Raw genomic sequence first — 26,178 nt, forward strand, 5'->3', positions numbered from 1 at the left:
AGGTGGTCTTGGGTCAGGCGCAGGTCGGTCGGGAGGGAGTTCCAGGTCTTGGCGGCCAGGTAGGAGAAGGACCTTCCTCCTGTAGTCGCTCTTCGGATGCGGGGGACGGCGGCGAGGGCGTGGTTGGCTGATCGGAGGTGGCGTTTGGGAGCGTAGAAGTTGATCCGGCTGTTGAGGTAGCTCGGGCCTTGGTCGTGTAGGGCTTTGTGTGCGTGGGTGAGGAGGCGGAAGGTGATTCTTTTGTTGACGGGGAGCCCGTGAAGGTCTTTCAGATGTCCGGTGATGTGGCTGGTTCGTGGGATGTCGAGGATGAGTCTGGCTGAGGCGTTCTGGATCCGCTGGAGTCTCTTCTGGATCTTGGCGGTGGTACCGGCGTAGAGGGCGTTGCCGTAGTCCAGTCGGCTGGTGACGAGGGCCTGGGTGACGGTCTTCCTGGTCTCGGTGGGGATCCACCAGAAGATCTTCCGTAGCATGCGTAGGATGTTGAAGCACGCCGAGGAGACGTTGTTGACTTGCCTGGTCATGGAGAGGGAGGAGTCCAGGATGAAGCCCAGGTTGCGTGCATGGTCTGTCGGTTTGGGTGCGGTGCCCAGGGCGGGAGGCCACCAGGAGTCGTCCCAGGCGGAGGGTGAAGAGCCCAGGATGAGGACCTCCGTCTTGTCAGAGTTCAGTTTCAGGCGCTGGTCGTCATCCACTCGGCTACCTCTTTCATCCCTTCGTGCAGGTTGGCTCTGGCGGAGGCGGGGTCGTTGGTCAGGGAGAGGATCAGCTGGGTGTCGTCGGCATAGGAGATTATGCTGAGGTTGTGTTTGCGTACGATGGCCGCGAGGGGGCTCATGTAGACGTTGAAGAGGGTGGGGCTCAGAGATGATCCTTGAGGGACGCCGCAGATGACTTCGGAGGCCTCTGACTTGTACGGTGGTAGGCGGACTCTCTGTGTTCTTCCGTCGAGGAAGGAGATGATCCATTCCAGCGCCTTGTCCTGGATTCCGATGTTGCTGAGGCGCTGTACTAGGGTGCGGTGGCAGACCATGTCGAATGCCGCGGAGAGGTCTAGGAGGATGAGGGCCGCTGTTTCTCCATTGTCCATCAGGGCTCGGATGTCATCGGTGGCGGCGATGAGGGCGGTCTCGGTGCTGTGATTGGCTCTGAAGCCGGACTGTGAGGGGTCGAGGGATCTGTTCGTCTCGAGGAAGTCGGCCATCTGCTTGTTGACGGTCTTCTCGATGACTTTGGCTGGAAACGGGAGGAGCGAGATGGGGCGGTAGTTCTTGAGTTCGGTGGGGTCCGCTGTTGGTTTCTTGAGTAGAGCGCTGAGTTCGGCGTGTTTCCAGCTCTCAGGGAAGGTGGCGGTGTCGAAGGATGTGTTGATGATGTCTCGCAGGTGGGGTGCGATGACAGCGTCGGCCTTGTTGAAGACGTGGTGAGGGCAGGGGTCGGTCGGTGATCCGGAGTGGATGGAGTTCATCGTGCGGATGGTGTCTTCGGTGCTGATCGGGGTCCAGGCGTGGAGGGTGGTGGTGGGGGGTGGTTGTTCGGTCATGGTGTGCGTTGGTTGGTTGTTGAAGCTGTTGTGTATGTCCGCGATCTTGTTGTGGAAGTATAAAGCGAGGGAGTTGCAGAGGTCTTGCGATGGGGTGATGTCGTTGTTTCCTGCGCTGGGGTTGGAAAGCTCTTTCACGATGTTGAAGAGTTCCTTGCAGTTGTGTGCGTTGTTGTCCAACCGGTCCTTGAATGCTGTTTTCTTGGCGGTGCGGATCAGCTGGTGGTGCTTCCGGGTGGCAAGCTTGAAGGAGGTCCTGTTGTCCGGTGTAGGTTCCCTTCTCCAGACTTTCTCGAGGGCTCGGCAGTTCTTCTTGGAGCTCTTGAGTTCGTCGGTGAACCACGGGGCTTTCTTGCTGCCGGGTCAGCGGGGCGAGCTCGTCCGCGCAGATGCTGATCCAACTCGTGAGGTTGTCGGCGGCCTGGCTGGGGTTCGCTGAGCTGGCAGGAGGGTGCTGGCTCAGGGAGGTGGCGAGCTCATGTCCATACAGCCAGCTTCCCTGAGATGGTCTATGGCACACTTCAGACTTTTTCGCTCTCTGTCCTTCACTTTAGGTGCTCTTCTTGCGATGGCGTCCTTTCGCCATGGAGGCTCGCCTGTCAGTGCTCACGTCCTGAACGTGGTGATGGTATACAACCACAGGAGGCGCTCATCGCCCACCTTCTTATCCTGAAGGCTTTCGCTGGTCTAGGGCCTCCTTGCTCCAGCCTATACTCTTCCAGCCTTCACCCGGGGCAACCAGTCTGTTGCTGTACATGTAGCTATTCACAGTCCTTCCCTTTTCCAAATTACCTGGCAGTCCTCTTGGCTGGACACTGCTGTGGTACTATGGGTCACTGCACCAGCTCTTCTCTGCTCACGAAAGTCCCCTCACTTGGGGCGGCACGGACCACACTCTTTCTCTTTGCCAGGTTGTGTCTTTCGGGTGTAGACCCCCTTGCAGTTCCAGGCCACAGCATCCCTCTTTATGCTGCAGTCGCTTTCCTCAGTCCCAGAGCACTGTACGGCTGCCATTACCCACCCATTGCACTAGGCTTCATCGCAGTCCTCTCCCAAGACCCTGTTAGCTCTTCTCCTCTATGTACATGGTATCAGTCTTTTCAGGGCTGCCATTTCCTTACATACATATACCTGTTCCTCCTTCTCTGTGGGCTCCAGCAGCATTCCCTATGCTGCAGGCCATTTCCTATGCTCAGTTCCTTTTACATTTAGCTTTTTTTCTTCTTCTTAAAGGCATCTACGCGCCATCAGGGGGGCCCTCCATTACAGTCACTCCTTCTCTGTAGGCCACAGCAGCCTTGTGCTGCGGACATTCCTCTGGCACCGATTAGCCTCTTTATTTCCCCTTTTGTTTTATTTTCCAGGCACAATACCGCAAATAACCACCAGGTGGCACTGTTGCACTAGTCCAAGCCCCAGCAGCTTCCCTATTTCTGCGTCCCTCTTCCCTCTATCCCAACATAGTTTTACTTGCCGCGAGGGCGGCTTAACCCCACGCCTGATGGCAACCAAAACGTACGTATGGTCACAGCGTGGTATGTTTCTGTCCTTGTCTAGGGCTGGTACAAGTCTCTCTCCGCATTTGTAACACTCCACCTTTTAGAATCAGATGCTCCACAGGGGCAAACAGCCACTACAACATGGGCATCACATCGCGATGCCCTTACAACACGGTCGTTACAATAACCACGTTGTTACCACACAATGCCATAACTACGCAAGTCATTACATCGACTTGAAGTAGATGGCGTGTGAACATTAGAAATAGTATAGTTTACTATTCCAACACCTTCCATATTGTTATGTAGGCTGGAGTTGTAATAGTAAATTATACATTTCCAATGTCAGCACGACATCTACTGCAAGTTGACATAATGTCTTGCGTAGTAACGGCTTTGTGTGATAACATCGCGGTTGTTGTAACGACTGCGTTTATGGTACGCGTTGTGATGACTTGCGTTGTAACAAGTCATATTCCTCCCCGGGACTCCATTTTCTTCTCTCTGCCACCACAAGCAGTTCACATGGGCAACGGAGCACCTCACCATCCCTCCCCAATGGCTTGCGCACACCGAGTGAGTATCGAAGGGGTGATGCACCTGTTCTCTGGGGCGGGGCAAGGGGAAACAGCAGCTTCCCTTCTCCTCCTGGGCTGCAGCTGTCATTTTCTCCCTATGGGCCACACCAGTCTTGCTGTGACACTGGCGCTTCTCCTGGCTGCAGCAGCTTTCCTGGTGCCACGGATCTCTGTGTTGATGCGGCCTTGAGTCTATTCGGTGCTGGCGCGGGTCCAGTCCCACTGGTGTTGGAGTGCCAGGTATCCTGCTGTCCAGTCAATGTCTCTGGCACCACGAGACCTACCGCTTCACTGGAGGTGAGTCACTGTACATTCTCCACTGCAGGCATAATCTAGGCTGTGGGGTATTACTTGTTTCTTCTCTATGCAACACTATGGCCTAATCTATGCCGCTGGGAGTCCACATCCTCTGGGCTGCTTTTTTGGGAGTGCGGTCTCCTCACATTGGGCCCCGCCTTGATCCTCTTTCTTATGGTTCTTTATGGTGCAGTCAACTTACTGCCCTTCCTCCACCCCATGGGCTCACCTCAAGCCCGCCGGGTCAGTAGTCACTTCCCTCTTGGGAGTCACGGCCGCCAAGACACTTGGCCCTCTCGTCCCCTTTTGTCTCTGGGGAACACCTCCTGGTCTACCCCTTCATTACCGCTGCTGGTAGAGGGTGCCCTCGACACGAGCTATACTCTTCCCCCTTACCCAGCATCAAGGCAGCTGCACATGCTGGTCTACCCGCCCGTCGTCAATGTAAAGGGTCAGGGCCCTAGGCCCCCATAAACCTAAAGTAATGACACAAGACACACTGGTATGGCATCTGGAACTGGCCTTGGGCACGTGTACCGGGCCCCTTTAATCGGCAGGGTCAAGTGTCCTATGACACCTGTAATAGATGGGTGTATAATGAGTGTGGAAGCCAGTCATCAGGGAGTGGCTGGTGGAAGCACATCACTTTTGAACACTTGACCATGAGCAGCCGGTCACTACATCATGGAGCCCCAGTGGCCACTGCGGATTGATTTCAACGGCCAGTTGTGGTCGCAACTTCACGACCTGCATGTGTATTGAGTGAAGGTGCACTATATGAGGGCCAGGGACTGGGCCTCAGTGACAGGACGTCCAGTTGCACTGCTTGGAAAGTCTAACTTTCCACAAAATGGTCCAGGTGTTGCAAGTGCATTTCTAACTGCAATACTTCATTATTATTGGTGGAGATAAAAACTCACCAAACATTGTAAAATGGTCTTTGCTCAATCTCCTCAGTTGCTGTCATGAAGGCACCATTAAAGTCAAAATGTAGGAATACCATTTAACCAGGTTAATATATACGTTTAGCATTTGTGAATCAGAACTAAACACTATCAGCCACATGCATCAAGCTAAAAACCGGTCGCAAACGGGCAGATTCTCAGAATCTGCCCCTTTGCGACAAATGCAAAAATCGCAATTTAAGGAATCTCTAAATTGAGATTCCTTAAATTGCGATTGCATTTAAGGAATCCCACATTGAGATTCCTTAAATGCAATGCATCAAAGTAAAAAAAATTGCGATTTCGCTAATAGGAGTAGCAAATTACCATGAAGTTGAACTTCATGGTAATTTGGAAAAACTTTGAAAAATGCACTTTTGTTCATTTTTCAAAGTTTCATGTTGCGCACACACATGCCCTTGGTGTCTCTCGGTGCTCAAGTCTAAAAACAGTACAAGTGGACAGATTTCAACAAATAACTGTCATGATGATTAAACGGGTTGACATGTTTCAACAAAATGAGGAAGCAACTCATCCTCTGCCTTCTTCAGAACCTCAACAACATTGCTACTGCACAGTGAAAAAATAATAATAGAACAAAGAGAAATATAATACAGGTTGGAATCAATACAACCTAATCACCTGAAGTCCGAGGTGTAAACCAAATCCTCTGAAAATGACGTGATGCAAATGGCAACTGTAATATAAAACATATCAAGTCTTAATACAGTACTTTCCCTGGTCTGTGAGATTAACAAACTTTCCAAGTTAGAATTCTCAATATCATAAATCGACTTTATACAATCTGTTACTAGCACTGATGTATCTCATCATGATCTACTGTATTACTAAATAATGAACAAGCATTACATGCTTAACCGTAATGCATGGGGCTCAAACCTCACCTCACCTGGCCGCGGCTCCGGAAAAGGAGGCACCGCTCTATAGAAAAACAAGAAATAAACAGGACCACAACTGTTAAAGTGTCCTGCCCATCTCGTGTTACCTTGACTTATCATTTAAAAATAGCATCAGCTATGTATTCATAAAAAAACTGATTTCTTGTCGAGAGGCTGCTTAATTAGATATACTATGATAAGTAAAAAACTAATAACTGCTGGTAAGCGCTTTTAATATCTTCTAATCATGTTACCATGAATGTGTGTGCATTGCATAGTAGCCATATGTCGTGTGTAAAACCTTCAAATTAGTTTGGCTTGTTGCATTCTGGGACTTTTAGTATTGTTTTGCACATTCTAAGCATGAGTTAAAAAATAATAGCATACAAAGTGCTACCCAATATTGGGTAATTTATCAGCACTATTTGAGTGCATAGATAAAAGATGCTTTTTGAATAAATGGTCACTGAGTCCTTTTAACTCTTATCTGTCGGAGGGGACAGATTTCCAGTTTGATTTGCTGTGCTTGCGGACCCTGAAGAATTTCAGCTGTGATTCTGGCTAATTTGAAGCTTGGACCTCTTGCAAATATAATGCACTTAAAGCATGGGAGTCCAGCCCACCCACTTGTACACTGAATGACATGCAGCGTGTCTGAGGTTATGGATTTCTGGTGCTGTGTGACACTAATGCACCAAGTCTGCAGAGCACGGAGTGATTGTTGGGGTGTGGGGTCAGGGGCTCATTAACTTTATGTTACCAGGGAACACCTCACGACGCAGGACACATGCTCACTGTCTGAAACAAGGCAAGCTCTGTTCGGGGGCTGTGATTCCTTTTCAAATTAAATGGGTGAAAACATATTGTACAGAGCCACTTCCTTTAAGACCAGCTGCGGCTAGAGGTCACAAGGGCTGTTCCAAGAGTGCCAAGGGTCAAGCCAGGTTCCACAGCTGATAGTGTTGACGACCCCTACATGAAGTCCTTGGAAAAATAGCTGCCTGATGAGGTGACCAATAGGCATGCGCCCAGTCTGTTGTGTGTAGACTAGTGTGTTGTACCTGGGAGAATACCGAATGTTTGTATAAGGCAGTTATTGTAGGAATCACAATCATATGACAGCAATAAGCCTAATCTAGTCCGGTAGGCCTAGGCCTCTGTGTCTCTGTGGTGGTCCTGGGAGCCAGTGCCTCATTGTGAATGGTGAGATTGGTGGGGAAAAGGAGGCGGGATGATCACATGACACGTGATGGGGATGGGCAGGTAGCTTGGAGCTTTGTGCGAGAAAAAAGCAAAGAGGAGGATCGTGCGGCAATTGATTAACCCATTTCAATCCAAAGGGTCTATTGCTTGTTAGTTAGTTCACACTTTATATTAAGTTCAGATATATTTAAGTACACTGAAAATGTTCCCAGTACTCTTGCTATTTTTTCACTTTTTAAATGAATTGAGACTTTGGTAATGTGAATCTTTTTAATACCTATCAACCGCTTTTAGGGCTGTACCTTTAAGTCTTGCTTGTTGATGCTGTTTTCTTTATGTCTTCTTTATCCTTTAATTACCATACATTTGACACTTTTTCCACAGGTGCTGTTATCTTTTCCCACGGAGAGCCAAACAAGGTGCTACAGTTGGTTCTGTCTGTAAACTCAAGTAGACCAGAGTCTTTCTCATTGTACCTGTCTAATCTGAGTAGTAATGTGTCAGGTGGAGCACGCCTGAGGTAAGAACTTGCATAGCTTCTTAAATCTAGTGTATATACATTGACCATATAATGACGCATGCTTACATCCTCATTAGCATTCCGACTGGATATACTAAACAGTATTTGTTAAAACTATTTTGTTGCACACTGGCACGCCCGAACCTGGGCAGAGGAAATGGTAGCAAAGAACACAAGATACAGAAGTACAGTTTGACATGAAGTCTTACATAGTAACAGTTTCATGACTTACGGGAGCAGTTTACAGAACAAAAGGTTACCAACATGTTCCTCATATGAACAGGAACAAAATAGAAAATAACATAAAAACATGATGCATTTATCATAGAAACCTCATCTGCCCAAACAGTTCAATCAGGTATTATTCAGTTCATTCTAGTATGTGAAGACATAGGGGCTGATTAGAATGTCAGAGGGACCACCACTGACTGGCCGTCGGTGGCAGTTCCACCGACATCCAACTAAGATGTCCAAATGCGGCATTATGATGCGTTCAGTGAAAACGCATCGGTCTCAGGTACCGACCGATGCTTCTAACAGGTTTACGGAGCCCGTCAGACTGTGGGTTAGATCATAGTCCCTGCAATAGGGGGCGGTGGCTGCTCGTAGGAATTACGATATCCTTTTCCGACAGCTTTTCCATAGCGGTCCGACTGCCATAGATAGGATGTCAAAAAGGGACATTGGGGGCCCTGAGCAGAGCAGCCATGCCCCCTAGGCCTCCGCTATAAAGCCTGGGAGCACCTATAGAGCTCCCCCAAAAATCTATGCCCGTGTGCCTGGCACTGTGTGGTGCTTGGCACACAGTGCGGGGATATTTGTAAACATGCCTTTCAACACTGGGGCTTGTGCGGTGGCCTCCATGGTAAAAGTCATGTTTCCAACCGCGTACATGGTGTTTGGATTGTTATTTGGCTGGTGGGACCGCCAACTACCTGTAAGCCGGTCCTGTTCCCACAACAATGGCGGTCGATGCTTGTTCGACCGCCATTGTACTCCGCCTCATAGTTCCCAACCGAAGATGGCCAATTATCAAGGTTTGGAGCAAGGTCATTGTGGTGGCAATATACTTGCAGACCGTGTCTGCAAAACAGAGAAATCTACAGCTCCTGGGGTGGGGAGTGGGAGCGGGGCCTAGAGGTAAGTGTTTCTTTAGGGAAGAGTGCAGTGATGTTGATTGGTGTCTTCAACTTCATCTTCTTCATTGAGTTACACAAAGATGATGACTTTGGCTTCAAGTATGCCCGTTCATGGGAATGGCTCAGGGAGTGGGTTTGAGATCATCCATGGGACTAACGGAGGGTCTTGCTTTGCACTGAGAATCTTCATTGCCCTCTCCCAAAATCGCCTTCCAGTGCATTGAGAGAAAGTTGGAGCAAGACTTGGAGTTGTGGTCTGACCCCAAACACCAAAGATAGAGCAAGTGGGGATGAGACACAGACTCTGCTGCGACAATACCCACAAGGCTTCAAACACATAGGTTTTGGAGGGGACATTTCTCTAGTACACAAAATAAATAGATGAAAATATTTCACTAACATTCAAGAAAAAGTTTGTCAAGAAGTGACTGGGGTAGCTCTCTGGATCTGCTACGGTTGGCACGGAAAGAAAAGAACTGATATCAGTGTGCTGGAGTACTGGAGTGGCACCTATATAGGCGCAACGTCAATATTGAATCATTGGCACCACATATGGGCATGCAGAGGTACTGCCAAACATTTTCGAGATCCAGGTAACATGATAAGGTAAGGAATCTGTGGTTAGTAGTCTTTTCCAGAAACATACATCACGATGTACATGGAAATTGAGACATGCACTTTTATACTTCCTGCATATTTTTTTCAGTGTTCTCTATTGTCAATATTTTTCAAGGTATCAATGAAACCACCTCATGAGGGGGTCCTCAGGGCCAATAATGGCTCTAGGCTAGGGGCTGCGCATCTCCCTCCCTTCACATTGCACAGCCAGGTCCTGGAGGGTGGCAGTTTCCGGGGCTGAAAACGGCCTGGCCCCTCTGCCTCTTTTACCAATTGGCCTGGTCCCTGGGAGGTGGTGGTCCCCGGGGCCAAATGCAGGCCAGGAGGGGGGGAAGTGGCCCCCTCCCCGTATACAAATCGACTTGGCCTTGAGGAGGTGGTGCTCCCTGGGACTTAAAATATTCTGGCAAGAGGGCACTGCCTCCTTTCTGATTTTTTACATCAGCCTGACCACTAGGGGTGCTGGTCCTCGTGGGCAAAATCTGACTGGAAAGGGGGAGAGAGTTAAACCTAAGTGTAGGAGTAGATCTACAAAGAAGTAAATATAAACATTTATATTTACCTTTGTGAATCAGTTCCTATGATATTAGGGACTGCTAAGAAAATCCGGAGTAGGATATAGCAAATAAAGATTCCTGCAGCTAGAGAAGTGGCTAAATATTGGTTATCCACACCTTATTACTACTACACGGTGACACTATTCACTCCACATGGGGAGTAGCGGGAACTTTTGGGCTCAGGCAATGGCGCAGCAGTCATCTTAAAATGATGCAATGTAGCAATTATACCGATTGAATTTGAGTAATCGTGAATATATAAACAAACATTTGTAACTGACCAGTTAAGGCAAGTGATTTCTTGAATCTAGTCAGAGGAACAATTGGCGATTTGGGTTTATTGATTGGCTCATCAACAATAACGAAGTATGCTTTTACTGACTAATTAGTCCCCAGTGTTTGTGATTCTTTTCCATTATTTGACATTAATCTATGTTTCATTTAAATAGTAAAAAGAACCAAGAAGTTCAAAATAATACATTGATATTATACTGTATTTTGAAGATATTAAAGCAAATGATTGCTTTGTACAATTCGTATTCAGAGTACTTTTACAGGGATAAGGCACTGTTTGAATTGTGTTGTTTTTTTCTCTTTAGATCGGGATTTACTGTAGCTCAAATTGAGCCATTTGGAGTCTTCCAGCTTGCTTCCAGTTCCAGGCAGGTCACAGTAGAGGAAGGTGTGCAGGTGGTCTCGATGCATGTACAGCGGCTTTATGGCTTCCAAGGAAATAAAACAAAAGTGAAGTATCAGACAGTTGCAGCTAGTGCCAAAGCCCATGAAGACTTTGTGCCCATTGAAAATGGAGAAGCCATTTTTGAAAACCTTCAGATGAGTGTGCTCATAAACATCTCAATCATTGATGACAAGATTCCGGAGATGGACGAAGTGTTTTATCTAAGCCTTACTTCGGTGGAACATGTGGGCATGTTCCAAAAGAATCCCCGCATAAATTCAGATTTTAGTGTTGCGTCAATAACAATATTAGCCAATGACATCACTAATGGAATCTTCACTCTTGGCCCTTCTCTAATTCATACAGAAGAAGACGCAAATGCCAGTACACCCAATGCCGTACTACTGAATGTCAGACGCACCCAAGGATTGAAAGGCGTTGTCAAAGTGACAGTAAAAACCTTTGGTGGGACCAGTGCACAAGACGGGTTGAGTGGACTGCCTTTCCATAGCACCCATGAAATTATACGGTCGCCATGGGCCACGGAAGGTCTGGATTTTGATGAACAGGTTATAGCAATTACGTTTCAGGATGGAGAAGTGGAAACCAATGTGTCCATTAGAATTTTGGATGATGATGAGCCTGAAGGCCAGGAAGTATTTTACGTCTTCCTAACAGATCCGCAAGGGGGAGCACAGGTTTCAGAAGGTGCAGCCTACACGACAATATTCATTAAAGGTATTTTTTTTTCATTTATTTGTAAGACTACCATCATCTAAATATGCCAAATATTTAGTGTAAAAATAAGAACCAGTGATTTTTCAAGAAGTCAAGACACAAGTAGGAGTCATGAATATGTTAATGAATGCAAATTGAATTTGAATATTGTCTGCATTTTTGTCAATTATGATTGTCAGACATCAGGCTTCAAATAGGCACAGATAATTGCATTGCTTCTACATCTTAGAGCATCACTGATGAGGCAAATAGGATGGCAGCCAAAAAGTTGTTGCTGGGTCCCACACTCTTCCGTAAAACAGTATGCAAACTGCTGAGAGGCAGGGAAAAAGGATGGGGAAAAATCCATGTAAGGGATCAAGTCATGCTGTTTGACTGTTTCCGACCTGTAATGTCTGAAAATCATGTCCTAACTCCAGGGGCAGCTCCTCCGCAATGGAAAATGAAACAATATTTTATCATTGTTTTATTTTTCACCTGTTGGCTGAGCCAGCATATGCAGTGCAGGCAGGGGTGGGGCCGGGGCATGAATTGGGGGAGGAGGACTTGAATCCACTCCTGAGGCGGGAAGCCGGGAGATAGCACTGTTTTTACTTGTTGTATTTGTTCTTAGCTGCTAAATACTTCCCGCACTTTTTAAAACTTCATCAGACCGACCAGCCGATTAAGGGCTGACGCTGAACATTGTTGCCAGGGCGACGCCGCCTGCCTTCCGGCGGACACGCCCACACGCGCTGACCACGCCCCCTTCGACTACATGAGCGAGCGCTGACCACGAGCACTCGTTCACTGAATCCACTCCTGAGGCGGAAGCCGGGAGATAGCACTGTTTTTACTTGTTGTATTTGTTCTTAGCTGCTAAATACTTCCCGCACTTTTTAAAACTTCATCAGACCGACCAGCCGATTAAGGGCTGACGCTGAACATTGTTGCCAGGGCGACGCCGCCTGCCTTCCGGCGGACACGCCCACACGCGCTGACCACACCCCCTTCCCATGGCACACGCTGGCCAATAAAACATGTGCTACGATAGGAAGCGCAGCGGACGAGCGCAGCGGGCGCGACGATTGCGCGCCGAAGGCGCGCATAAGGCAAGCTCGTCTGCGCTCGTCCGCGCCGAGGACGGGCCAGGGGCCACCCCCCTTGCAATACCAGTACCACGACCACCATTGAACACGGTGAGAATACAATATACTTCATCTGAGTTATTAGAACTCAAGCATACTGCCTCAAGACCACATGCTCCTCCTTACCTGTATTACTCAAATCCTATTCTAGGTCCGACCTTATGTCCAACATGCACTACAAAATCCTCGACACCTGATATAGCTGCCCCTTCAGTGGTTCAAGCAGCATTAATAAATGCCAGATCTCTCCCCAAACATAAACTAGAAATCGCCGACTTGATCGACGCATATAAGTTGGATCTCCTGTTTATCACGGAAACCTGGGGCGATGAAGCCTCTGGACCCGACTTTAGAGCAGCCACTCCCGCCAATTACAACGTAAGCAGATTGGACAGGCCAATAAAGAAGGGTGGCGGTATTGCGATAATTTATAAAGATCACTTCAAAATCACTACTAGACATGCAACTTGCCCAGAATATGAATCCCTTCTTTTCTCGTTATGCCTCTCTACCAAGTCTTCTTTCAAGGGCATATTAATTTACCGCCCACCCGGCTCTAGAGCCAAGTTTCTAGCAAATTTAGGCAACTTAACTGAAGCAGCTGCAGATTCCACTCACTTTACAGTACTAGGTGATTTTAATTTTCACTTGGAAGCACTAGACAACCATGATACTGCACAGTTATTAACAGACCTTGCAGCAGTTGGAATGACTCAAATGATAACCTCCCCTACGCATCAAGCAGGCCATACTCTGGACGGTCTATTTACCAACAGCCCCTTAGTAAAGATCACCCAAACTATCCCTCTCGTCTGGACAGACCATGCAGCGATCTTCTTCACGGTAGAAACTAATCCACCTAAACCCACAGTCACAGCCTCCTCCCAATCTTCATATAGAGACTGGAAAAACATCAACCTACCGCACTTAGCGGAGATGATGCAAGAAAATTTCACTCCTGAAGAGCACGACCCTATCATAGCTTCCTCCACCTACTTAAGGAACCTAAATATGGCCTGTAATAAGCTAGCACCAACCAAATCCTCCTATCGAAATAGGAAAACACCATCAGCACCTTGGTTTAATGAAACCCTTCGGCTGCAGAAACAACATTGCAGGAACCTTGAAAGGCACTGGCGACACAACTATAATCCGGCAGATAAAGTGACCTATAAAAATGCCCTGGCCATCTACAAAGGATTTATAGTTGCAGAAAAAAGTCGCTATTACACCTCTCAAATTGAGCAAGCAAAGAATTCAGCGGGAGAACTCTATAGGGTGGTCAACACTTTGTCCAACCCCCGGCACCTCGCCTGGAAGGCTCTCAGTCATTAGTGGATGCCCTAGCCACCTACTTCGAGGAAAAAGTCAGATCCATCTTCATCACCTTTACGAATTCCGCCCCCCTCTCTCTCTCCGAGACACCTCCTACTAATACCATGCCCTCCATATTATCTTTTGATGCTGTTGACCAGAGTCATATTCATCGCTTGGTTTCCAGCATCAAATCTGGCTCTCCTCTTGACCCTTGCCCACCAGCCATCTTAAACCGCATCCCTGACGCAATCTCTCCTGCTCTGACCAATATCTGCAATGCCATGTTTGCAACTGGCATATATCCTTCAGTTTGGAAGGAGGCCATTATCAAGCCCCTCCTGAAAAAGCCTTCACTGGACCCTCAGCTTCCAGCTAGTTACAGACCCATCGCCTGTCTCCCCTTCCCAGCCAAAATCTTTGAAAAGTCTATTAACATCCAGCTTTCCAAATTCATCAACGATAACAATCTTCTTGATGAGACCCAGTTTGGCTTTAGACAGGGTCATGGGACGGAGACGGCACTTTTAAAGGCCGCAGATGAAATTAGAACCACCATGGACATGGGAGGAGCAGCAGTCCTTATACTTCTGGATCTCTCGGCTGCTTTTGACACGGTCGATCATGTCACTCTGATCGACCGTGTCTCAGCATTAGGAATTAAAGGCAAAGCTAAAGATCTGATTGCCTCATTCCTAGCTAACCGTCCTCAGACCATCAAGATGGGCAATTTCACCTCTCACACCTTCTCCCTTCCATGCGGTGTTCCCCAGGGCTCCTCGCTAAGCCCGACGCTATTTAATATCTATGCGTCGGACTTGGCGAGGGTAATAAAATCTTATGGAATTGCCCTCACTACATACGCCGACGACACCCAACTAGTGTTATCGGTGTATAATAACGGAACATCTGTTGCAGCCAACTTTCAGGAGGGAATGAAGGCGATAGGCTCCTGGATGTCATCAAATTGTCTCAAGCTTAACTCCGACAAAACGGAGGTGATGACATTTGGGAGCTTACGCCCAGAATGGTCTCCTCAGTGGTGGCCATCTCAGTTGGGACCACCACCCCAGCCGGTGGAAAAGGTTCGCAACTTGGGAGTCATCTTTGACAACAAGCTGACTTTTCACCACCATGCTAATGCCATTGTTTCATCGGCTTTCTACACTCTCAAAAAAATAAAAAAACTGCTTCCTTATCTTCCACTATCAGCTGGAAAGACTCTTATCAGCACATTGGTGTTCTCGAGAACAGATTATTGTAACTCACTTTTCCTGAATGCGCAGGAAGGAGTTCTCAATAAACTACAAACAATACAAAATGCTGCAGCCAGAACCCTACTGGCCATCCCTAAATTCTCATCCGTCTCCCCTTACATTAGAAAACTCCACTGGCTCCCCATCAGGAGCCGAATTAAATTTAAAGCTATGTGTATAGCTTATAAAACCCTGAACAATACTGGACCACAGTTCCTAAAAGAAGCTCTCCGTCCAGCGGAACAGCATAGGACTCTACGGTCTTCTTCAGCCTTTCTGTTGAAAGTCCATCGAACTAAAAGGGCCAACTGGGGAGATAGACGCTTCACCATTGCCACGGCCAAACTGTGGAACACTCTACCTCTCCACATTAAAACTGCTCCCACGCTCCTAAAATTCCGTAAAAGCCTCAAGACATGGCTATTCTCTTCCTCCTAATCCTCTGTCTAGTCTCCCCTGACACCTTCTAGTGAGTTCTGTGAATTAGCGCCGAGACACCCTTATGGGTATTTGTTGCGCTTTAAAAATTGCTAAAATAAATAAAATAAATAAATTGGTGCACTTCAATGTTTGCATGGTTCCTTGACCGGCTGTCTTGGGCCGGTCAAACACACATACGCACTTGGTTTCTCCAACCCAGTTGTATTGAAGCCACATTGGAGAAACAGCACAGACTCCCTGATCCTGAGCAGAGCATCACACCAGCCCACTCAGGTCAATCTGAACGCTGCTATCATAGCATGGGAGCAGCGAGGGATTGCACAGGGAGTCTGTGACGCTATCCCAGTGTCAGCTTGAACCAGGAAGAAGAGCACCAAAGCCAAAGCGTGGCGCGGGAGTCGGCCAGCAGGTCCAGGCATGTCTTCCTTTTTTTAAAACTATTATTAAACTCCTCCTGCACACTCCCTACCATGCCCCCCCTGCTTTCCCTCCACCCACTCCACCACTTTTTGTTTGTGGCAGGTGCCACTGCCTAACTCATAGAAATATTGTATTAAATTGATTCACTTTACACACTGCAGGTGCATAAAACAGACACTCGCCCCTACGCTCAAGATACAGCTCCTGGTGTCTAAGAGAGAGGACAGTTACTACATCATGATGTAGTGTTCCTTAAAGAGGTAGTAAGTCATCAGCTCTTTCTTTAATTGAAGCAAGGCTGGGACAGACCTCATGGATATGGTGATAGGTGCATATCTGGAGAAGGCCTGTTACCTTGCGTTTTCTTTGTACATCTCCGTCCCCAGTCTGATGGTTACCTGGCTGCAGGTATGCCATGAGCCACCAGAGCTGCTAGATTTGCTATGGCTGCTTTCTAAAATTGACTTTGCTAGATTTAGGCCCTCATTTCATGACCTATTCAATTCAAGTGGTAATCGTTCACCAGGTATATACCAATAACACTGGATGTGTTTATGACCAGTGGTGCAACTACCTCAAATTAACGAGTTGTGTGCCTCAGAATGGAATGTAATACTGCATGCATTACCTCTTCTAAAGTGCTCAAATTAGAATGTCCACAGGTTACCTGCATAAATTGCATCAGGTTTGCGACTGGAACAGCAAGTCCATGAAGTCCACAAGCTGTATTGCAAGCTTTCTCCTTTCCATTTCTAATTGTGGCGCTACTGCTTTTCACTGGAAATGTTTCGGACTGAACCTCATACATACACTTATACCTAAACTTCAAAGTGCCGCAGATCCTTCAATCAGTGACATGTAACACGAAGGAGACATCTGGGGAACAGCTCCCTTGGACAAGTAGGAGGTTCCAACCCCATTGTTTTAATTTCTTGTGTGCCTAGCTTTCTCATAGTAACACACACAAATATATTTTGACTGGAAGTTCTATTTGCACCAGCATATGGTTGCCAAACGACATCAAGAATTCCTACATTAGAGAGATCTGTGGTGTCCAGTATTGGCCTCAACCCATGGAACTTCCTCCAGCAGCTACTAAAAGTTACACCCAACTTCCCCCAAACCACCATTTTCTGCAAATTGTGCTGTCTGCTTCATCTGTGCCTAAACTGCATGTGTGTGACCTGTACTATGAGCCAGCATTGCACAACCTGCCTTTGCAACACGAGTGCCTAACCTACATTTACATCATTTGGGGCTGAGGGTGAGAACCCCTGCTTCATTGAAACGTGTGCATCTACCCCACATACCAGTTTCTTCTCCACACTTCATTGCCACACAAAAAACTCAACGACTTTTGCAAGTAAACCTTTCTCAACAGCATCCTCTAGACACTCATAACTCACACATTCCAACCCCATCTTTTCTGTGCATATTAGTGGACACTTTCTGCACAGAAATGCTGCGGACCTCTGATATTGAGTAGAACATAACAACTTACAGCTCTGTTCATTAGAGACCTGACTCATCCCCGATTAAGCCTGACGTATGATGAGATTGTCCCACATTGCAACACCATCCTCAGCTACTCCACCTACAAACAAAGGTGAAGATCGTATCATAGCCCACAACACCTTCCTTCTAAATACCACTTTAACTTCCTCCCTACATCTGAATGAATGTACACTTTACTTTCCCTATCGTCCCTTAAGCACATTCCACCTACATTCTTTTCATTTGGCTATGGGAAATCTTTCCGGAAGACTTCTCCAAAATATTATCTTCCACATCCGTATATAGCAATTATAGCAAAAGCTTTTCGGGGCTTCAGCTTCTCTGGCTCCCACAATGCAAAACCATGAACTACCTGAACTTATTTTCCTTGTCCTACATGACCTTTTACATCTCAACACTCACTCATTTCTTTGACAACAACCTGGCCCACATCATTTCTGATGCCCTCTCCTTTCTATATAGCTTCTCACACGGGTAGATAGACCATTATACATTATCCTTCCACATCACTTTCCTAGAACAATCTCACTAGGTCTCACTAGGTCTACCAAACCCTCTACCACCACCTCCCGATGTTTCAAAACATTTCTTGTGGCTCTTCACTTGCATGCATCGTACCAATGAACCTAAGCAAGACAAATGCACTGATGCTCTCCTTGACACTCTCAAATCAACGGTGAGAGCGCTTGGTCGCTCTTGCTTTCCTGCCCCAAACAAAACAGTTCAAGTCTAATTTCAATATTTCCTGGTACCCTTAAATCGTGAAGAAAGAAATGAATACCATCAGAAAACTAGAAACATCCTAGTCCTTACCAAATTCTTTTAAAGGCCCCCTCTTCATCATAACTGTGTGCCCCACATGGAAGTGTCATTCACCAAGTGAAATCCAGTTCCTACACCAAACATCTGCAGAAGTTGATTGTGAAAGGAAAGCACTTATCAACACATTCAGGAAATTTTTTATTTTACTGCCACTAAATGTTATCCTTGCTTCCATATTTAAAGTCAAACAATTTCAGCCAATTTTGCACGTAGGAAGTGAACACCGTACATTCTAATACTGCTCTTTCTAGTGACCGCAACAAAACCTTGTCACCTTCTGCACAGCATGCCTACCTAAAATGTCTTACAACCCCCACCATCAATGGATTTGAGTACATTCTCCAAACCCTCGAAACCCATCATGTGACAATGAAATCAAATTCTTCTCACATGGGTCACTCAAACTGAGGCTCTCATAAATATTTGTGTTTCCCATGTTTTGCTCCGAGGTTCTAATTGATGGTATTTCGATATTGCTGTGTTTTCCTTTGATTTTCAACAACATTTGAATGCATTAAATTATTTTTCCCCATAATATTCAAACTCATCATCTGTTGTCTTTCTTTAGCTTTCTTTAGGTTTTAGTGATTATTCTAGCCTCATGTTTGTGTGTAGATTGATGGCCTTTAGTTATTACTGAATCTGTTTAAAGGTTGGTTTGGTATGCAAAGCTCCTACATGCATTAGTCAGGTGATTGCCTTGCCAGATATATCCATCACCCAAAGGTGAGCGAAGGCTGTCCTCTTTGAAACATTTTGTGGACTATACTACATGAAATACCCTGATATGTAGGTGGAGTTTGCAGTCAGTTTGCTAATTCAATATGGCTGAGTTGTTGAAATTGCAGAGATGCTGTTACGGAGATGTAGCTTGTCACCTATGTTAGCAGTGTAATTTAATTCAGACCTCTCAATTAACTTAATTTTTATTACATTACTGCCTCATAGGAAATGATCTACAAAATGGAATTCTTGGATTTAGTATGGAGTCACTGTATGGGATGGTACTCGATGAAGATTCTGAAAACCGGACAGTGAAGTTGACAGTAAGAAGGCAACCAAATAGGTACAGTGAAAGTCAATGACAACCGATATTGAGATATTGTTCAGTAATATATTCATTTATTAAATCCATGGAATGCACCTTTAGCAGAAATAATGTAATGAAATATTGAAATATGAAGTAGACTGATTTTCAGCCAATCATGTAAAACCACTGCAAATATCAGGAAGAGAATTGTTAATCTCAAATATATTAATAAGGAAAATATATAGGGTTTAAAATAGATGACCATTAAAAGACAATCTAGTCAGGAATTGATTCATGGTTGCCTGCAGAAGAAAATGACTAATAATATTCATGAAAGTTATATTCTTTAGGTTGGTGTCCAACTCAGAAGACAGAAGAATGCTTGAACTGCTAACAACATTTTCTTCTTACTTTAGAAGCTAAACTGACAAGAGATACATTTCTGGTTTCTTCTCAGACAGTCCTACCAAATGACAAAATGCATCTTGTATGAAATCAGCTTGTATCTATGGATGGACAAAAGTATTTTCTTTGAATATAAAATGTGAAGAATATATTAATTTGACCAGTGGCGGATGACACGGATCGGGTTGGCTTGGGGAGGGTGGAAATGAGGAGGGAAGGGTGTAAAGGAATGGTAAAAAATGTACCTCCTTGCCGCGCCTCTCCCCATTGTTCCTCGCTGTCGTCCCTCCACTCCACAGCAGGAAAATCCCAGGCTCCCCTAACCCAATCACAACGCTGCAATGCAGTACTGTGATTGGTCTGATCGCCGTGGTTCAGCACTCAGCCAGGGAATAGGAGCCTTGGCGTGTTCTCGACCCAGGCTGTAATGCAGCCTAGGTGGAGAACATGCAAAGTGTGCATGAATGTTTGGCCAGCCCAAAAGGGCAGGCCAAACAGTCATACATATTTACAGAGTGCCCATCACTCCCCCCTGCTCCGAGAGCAGAGCAGCCCCATGCTGCAAAGCTGCAGCAAAAGGAACAAATTAAATGAAAATAACTACGAGTTATTATCATTTTATTTTTCCTTTATTTCCATTGCTGAAAGCAGTGGGGGTGACGCCTGCATTTCACTATTGTGCATGATGAACTGAATAGCTTTCCATACATTCATTCCATAGTGCCAGAATTATTTTTCTACCTTGCATACATGGGCATTTAGTGACAACCTCCACCCCCCATGCCTTAATTTTCATTGAAACTATTCACTTGATGTCTGGGTAGTCTCAGTCATTCTGTGTGTTCATTGTACAGCCATTTGGAATGGCCTGAGAACAAAGACCAACTCTGATTTTTTTAAGGTAGTCAATCAGCATCACAGGGCAGTGGGGCACCAGCAACCCCTTGAGGACTGGGTCCAAGCAGAGGGACTCAATTCACCATTTGCCTGCAATTTTTCAGTCCATGTATGTGGGTAAAGAAACCGCATGTATGGAAAAGTTTCACACACCCCTATCATTGACAAAAAATGCATATTCCAGCAAAGGGTTGCTGTTTTCCTCCCTGGTCACCAGCAGACTCGACTACGGCAACGCACTCTACGCCGGAATAAACAAAAACCTCATCCGCAAGCTACAGAACACCCAGAACGCCGCCGCAAGACTGGTCCTCAACCTGCCAAAACACTGCCACATCTTCCAGCACCTGCGCACACTCCACTGGCTCCCCGTCGAGGCGAGAATCACCTTTAAGATGCTCACCCACGCACACAAGGCCCTCCACGGCACCGGACCAGCATACCTGAACAGCTGACTCAAATTCCACGCACCCCAAAGGACCCTACGATCAGCCCAGCTTTCTTACGTTGTGGTCCCCCGCACCAGAAAGACCAGATCGGGAGGCCGCTCCTTCTCCTTCCTCGCGGCCAAAGCATGGAACGCCCTTCCGCTCCACCTCAGGCAGACAACATCGCTCCCCATCTTCGCAAGAAACCTCAAAACCTGGCTCTTCGACAGACCCCCTCCTTAATGGAATGGAACCTGCAGAAGTGACAATATTCAGGTGATAGAACCTGATGGCTTGAAAGATAGTAGTATGTTACGGCGGGTTGTTAAAAAATAACGTACACATATGTACTCCAACATAACTATAGCAAAGCTTACAGTGTGCTACATATCCACAAATATAAAAATAATGTCACTAAACCAGAAACATTATACAAGTTGGCAACAATCCAGCTAAAAGGTAGCACACATGTACATGAACCCAAACAAAAGGCAGACCTAGGATATTGAGTAACAGTGGAGACTGGCACAACATGCAGGCAGGAAATAGAGTAAAAAGAAGACACCAGAGCACAAGACATACTGCTCCTAGAAACTATAAATAGACTGTCTAATATTGTTGAAGAGGATATATTAATACAAATATGTTATTCAAAGTCTATAAAGACTTATTAGTTATACTGCCTCATTGCAGAAGAACGTTCTTGAAAGAGTTTGTTAATAAAAAAAAGAAAAACAACTGGAAGAAAGATTTCCATGATGTCTACCCTACCATCACAAAGGAACAATGACTAGAAAATGCCGAGTACATTGCATACAATTACTAGATTTGATCTTGAAAACATAAAATACCTAGTGCTGGTTCTCTACTGGACACATATCCAGCTAGAAGATGAATGCTGTACAAATGAATGAGTAAACCTTTCTGCAAGGAGCATATTCTAATTTTCTGAAACATACCTTAAAATGTATTGGCTTCAAACCATTCAGTGTCAAGATATAGATCACATCCCATACTACAAGTAGCATTTGGATCATTTTATAACAAATCGAATTCACAGCACCTTGTCTATCGAAGTGAAAAAGAGGAGGAAGTCGATACCCACCTGCACTACCCTCCCTAATCTCACATCTTAAAGACATATAGCAAGCTCAATGATTGCTGATTCAACAGGTAAACACTATATTCACCACAAGAAATCTACTATGGTTCTTTTTGGAGTAGAATGCTGACCCACCCTTGGTGGCATGCTTCATCATTTTTTGGATGGGAAAAATTCAGGAGAAAATTACCAAGTGGTTCACAGATTAATTTAATGATGGTGCTCCTGATAAGATTAATAAATAATCAGGAGGATGCATGGGGCATTTATTTTCTCTACATCCTAATGTGTTAACATGTTTCAGCCTCATCATGTAGCCCCTGTATGTCTCATGGTACCATCATTCAATTAAACAGTGACTCATTAGGTAATTTTATCCTTTGTTTTCCCCATTCAAAGCAATAGCTAAGCTCTCACAAGTAGGGTTTGAGATCACTAAGCAAATCTCAAGTTGGGAATAAATGGTACTCTATGAGGAAGACAACTGTAATTGTCATACCTTGATAAAATTGGTTGAGTTATTTTCGAGGAAACTCCTAAAATGAAGATGTTCTTGAGCATGTGCAGGCTATATATAATGAAGTTATAAAACCAGAAAAACGTAAAAACATAAACCCTTTTGGTTGTTTTTCTTAATATTCTCAAATAGGAAAAAAATGAATTACAGGCTAGAAAAAGCAAAGTCAAAGGATTAGCTAGAAACACAAAAAAATATTTGATGGCGACCATCACAAAAACACATAAAGCATGGTTCACAGTTGGTGGTGAAGGTGTATCAACTTCCTTTTTGTGAGGAAAAGCATCCCCTATGTTTAAAAGTTTAAAGAATTCCACTCCCATGTTTGAGAAAACAAGGGTAGTAGTACAAAGATGTGTCCCAAAAAAGTCAGATGGAAGTTCGCTCACCTTTAGAACCATAGTCCTGATCTGTAATGAAAATCAGTCAAAAAAAGCTTCACTCCTAATCCGATAGTTGCTGAAGATCTCGGAGGTATGGGGCTAAACCCTAAGCCAGAGTTGCAGAAGAGCCAGGATGCAGTAGTTCAAAATTATCCCTGGCCATGATAAAGGGCAGGAGGGATATATCATTCCTGCTGTTTTTTTCTGCAGCATTGCTCAAAGGCAAATAGGAAACATTCAGTAATACTCACTGTACCTGTCGAAGAGTGTCATGCTTCAGTAGAAGACCTAGATTTACTGAGACCTGCATGTCCATGACCTCTTTCTGGAGATACTAGCCACTTGAATAACTCAAGAGAATAAATTGGAAAATGGGCAGAGTGAGAAAAGACACATGAGCGTTTAATCTCACATGTCGGTGTTGGCAAAATATCAGAGGTGAAGTCACGTCTGCTAGTGGGTAGGCCCAATTACTTCTAAACTCCCACTTTATTCAAAATTACCCATCTGCAATTTTCTGTTGCGTGTACCCCCCTGAAAAAGTCCCTGTAAACTAATGCAATGAAACAGTTGTGCAGAGGGAAGATATAGATCACCCTCTCTTCTTGTGTGGCCTCTTTCAATCTTACAAGCTCCCTATCACCCTTAGATACTTCTCCCCCCTCCAAATATATTTTTTAAAAACTAAACATCCTTCCATTGTCCTTCACAACACTTGGAAACAACTTCCTGATCCTGTCTAGATATTACAGGGTGTCATGCTACCCTTCTAATCCACCTAAAGGAACCACCTCCCCCAACCAAATTCTTAACAATATATACATCATGCTATTTGGCAAACAACCTCCCCATCCTGTCTAAATATTTCATTTAATTCCTCAGTACATTGTCAAAAGCTTCCCTTCTCCCTCATCTTATTGCTTTGCTCTCCAATGACAGTGCAAGAGCAGAGAGACAGCATCTGTGCTTAGCAAACACATTTCTAAAATACACCAACTGCCAGTTTAATATAAATAGCCCTCTTTGATAAGAGTAATCATCAATTCTGATATGCCATTGCTAAAACACTTTCTATGTACAATGTACTGTATTTAATGTGAGTTCAATTACCTTTCCATAAAGATCTGAAATTAGATATGTCTATCAAATATTTTTGTTGGTTTTCTTACTGTTTTTGTGTATAAATTTCATCGATAGTACACATTAACATTAGACAAAATGTGGCCAAAATATCCCAATGAGATTTGGTAGAACATATGAAAGTGATCCAACGTCATTCAAATAACGGTTACCCATATTGTTAGCAAACTACTTAAAATGTCTACCTCCTGAACCTAAAATTACACTCTACCAGATAGTGGTCAAGGATATCTGAATGCTTCTCCAAACATGGCCGAACACATCTTTTAGTTTATTAGATAGCCTCAGTTTAACTTTAGCAGGACACCAACTTGCTTACAAATGAAACAATTATGAATCCACTACTAAAGAGGAGAACCCTTGGCAAAGCCAGGAGCTTTTGCTGTGAGAACTGTGCTTTTTGTTAGCTCATCTTCAAAGGCACGTGCATCTACAGTGGCCATTTTGTAATGGCATTTTGATAAATATTGCAAACAGCATGAAAATATGGCCTCTACTGATGCGTTCTCATCCACAATGGTGACTTTTGAATCCATTTTGTTTTATTTTAGGAAAATTGAGTTTCAATATGGCTGCAATGAATGCACACAAATCCACAATGCCCATCAAGGAGTGTAATTTAGTTAAATATTGCAAAATTCATGTAGATACAGCTTCCACATATGAGTACACACACATAGTGGCCAACTTTAAATGCATTTTAGTTTTTATTTAAAAAAAATCTATTAAAAGCTGTCTGCCAGTGATTAAGGTTTATTTGCCTGCGATCATGTGGTGTGGGTACGGGGGGCAAAAATAGATTTAAAGAGTTTGGAATCAGGGTTAGGAGTGCTTGGAGAGGTAGAGTGGGAGTAGGGAGATATAGGGACAACTAATAGCCCTTCCAATGCACTGCAGAGAAAGGCCTGACATCAGCAGTGGAAGGATACTTCACCCATTTAGAACAATGCAAGATCTTAATGCTCCTAGGTGGGACAAACACAAGAATAGTGAGGAAAGCCATCGAATTAGGAGCAGGGAAGTAAGAAAGAAAACAAAGCCATCCAGTCATGAATAATGGGAAATCCAAAATGACACTCCAACTATATCCAACATGCTGCAAAGAATGGGTCTGGTCTGGTCAAAAGAAAGCTACAGCTGGTTGTGACTGAGACCTAAAAAGTAAAGAAGCATGTTCTTTTAGAATTTCTGAAATGTTCAGATCATGGATAGCTACGGGTAAAGTCACCATGCCTGAGACCTGTGCATGAGTAAATTTACTGCAAGTAAATTTACTTTTACAGTTTTGAGGAACTTTACTATTTTTTGCTAGTGACAATTTACAAGTCTAAAGTTACTCAGAAAGGAAATTAGATAAATATTTTAACTCGACATAAAAGTGTTTTTAAATTTTATGTATTTATTTTAATTGTAGAACAATATAAAAATATTGCAGTAATATTAACAATTTTAAATTACAAATGTAAGTATTAAGACCATCTAAAATTATTCTTCTAAAGTATAAAATTAAAAGAATTCCACATAAAGTAAAATCTGTTTTCTTCTTCATTAAAAATTATTATAGGCGACATATAGAATAAAAAGTAATCTAATTATTTTATTGTGAAGATTGTGGTTACATTCCCTTCTAGAATAAAAAGTGTATTTAAATAAAATAATAAATACAATTCATAGATACTTTTTTAACATTAAATTACATTTATTTATATTTTAAATCGTTTAAATAATTTAATTGAATATTTTCTATGGTTTTTCTTTTGAGACCTGACCACTGTTTATTTTTAATGGGAGGGTGTTGCAGTTATTGGCCATGTATGGTGCTGGAGTTTCTCAAGCTCTGACTTGGAGCAAAACTACTATTGTTTTTGATATTTTATGGCAGTAGTAACTATAGAAGGATAGCTTGTTATTAGCAATGGGCTTACTCTTTTGTGGGTGGGTGCATGTTTCTCCCTATAACCCTCTGTAAGCTTCTTAATTCCTCCCCTCCTTTTTAGCATGTATATTCATGATTTTCCAGCCACTCCTGTCATTTGTCTTGAAGGAAGTTGCCCATAAGGGCCACCCGGGTTGCTTACACCCACCTGCTATGCCTCCCCAAGAATGAAGAGTCGGTCAAACAGTAGAGAATACAAACTTACATGTTTATTGGCAATACTCTGCAGAG

General features: G+C 44.5%; 1 protein-coding gene across 1 annotated transcript in view; it reads left to right on the plus strand.

The window, feature by feature from the left end:
- ADGRV1 (adhesion G protein-coupled receptor V1) overlaps nt 1-26,178 on the plus strand; it is a 1,865,288-nt gene that overhangs the window by 1,025,856 nt on the left and 813,254 nt on the right. Inside the window, exons 74-76 of the mRNA XM_086963519.1 lie at nt 7,348-7,483; nt 10,397-11,214; nt 19,058-19,175. Of these exons, the coding sequence (XP_086819645.1) occupies nt 7,348-7,483; nt 10,397-11,214; nt 19,058-19,175 (1,072 nt within the window). The remainder of the gene's footprint in view (nt 1-7,347; nt 7,484-10,396; nt 11,215-19,057; nt 19,176-26,178) is intronic.

Source organism: Lissotriton vulgaris, chromosome 3_1 (genome assembly GCF_964263255.1).
Source record: "Lissotriton vulgaris chromosome 3_1, aLisVul1.2, whole genome shotgun sequence".
NCBI classification, from domain to species: Eukaryota; Metazoa; Chordata; class Amphibia; order Caudata; family Salamandridae; genus Lissotriton; species Lissotriton vulgaris.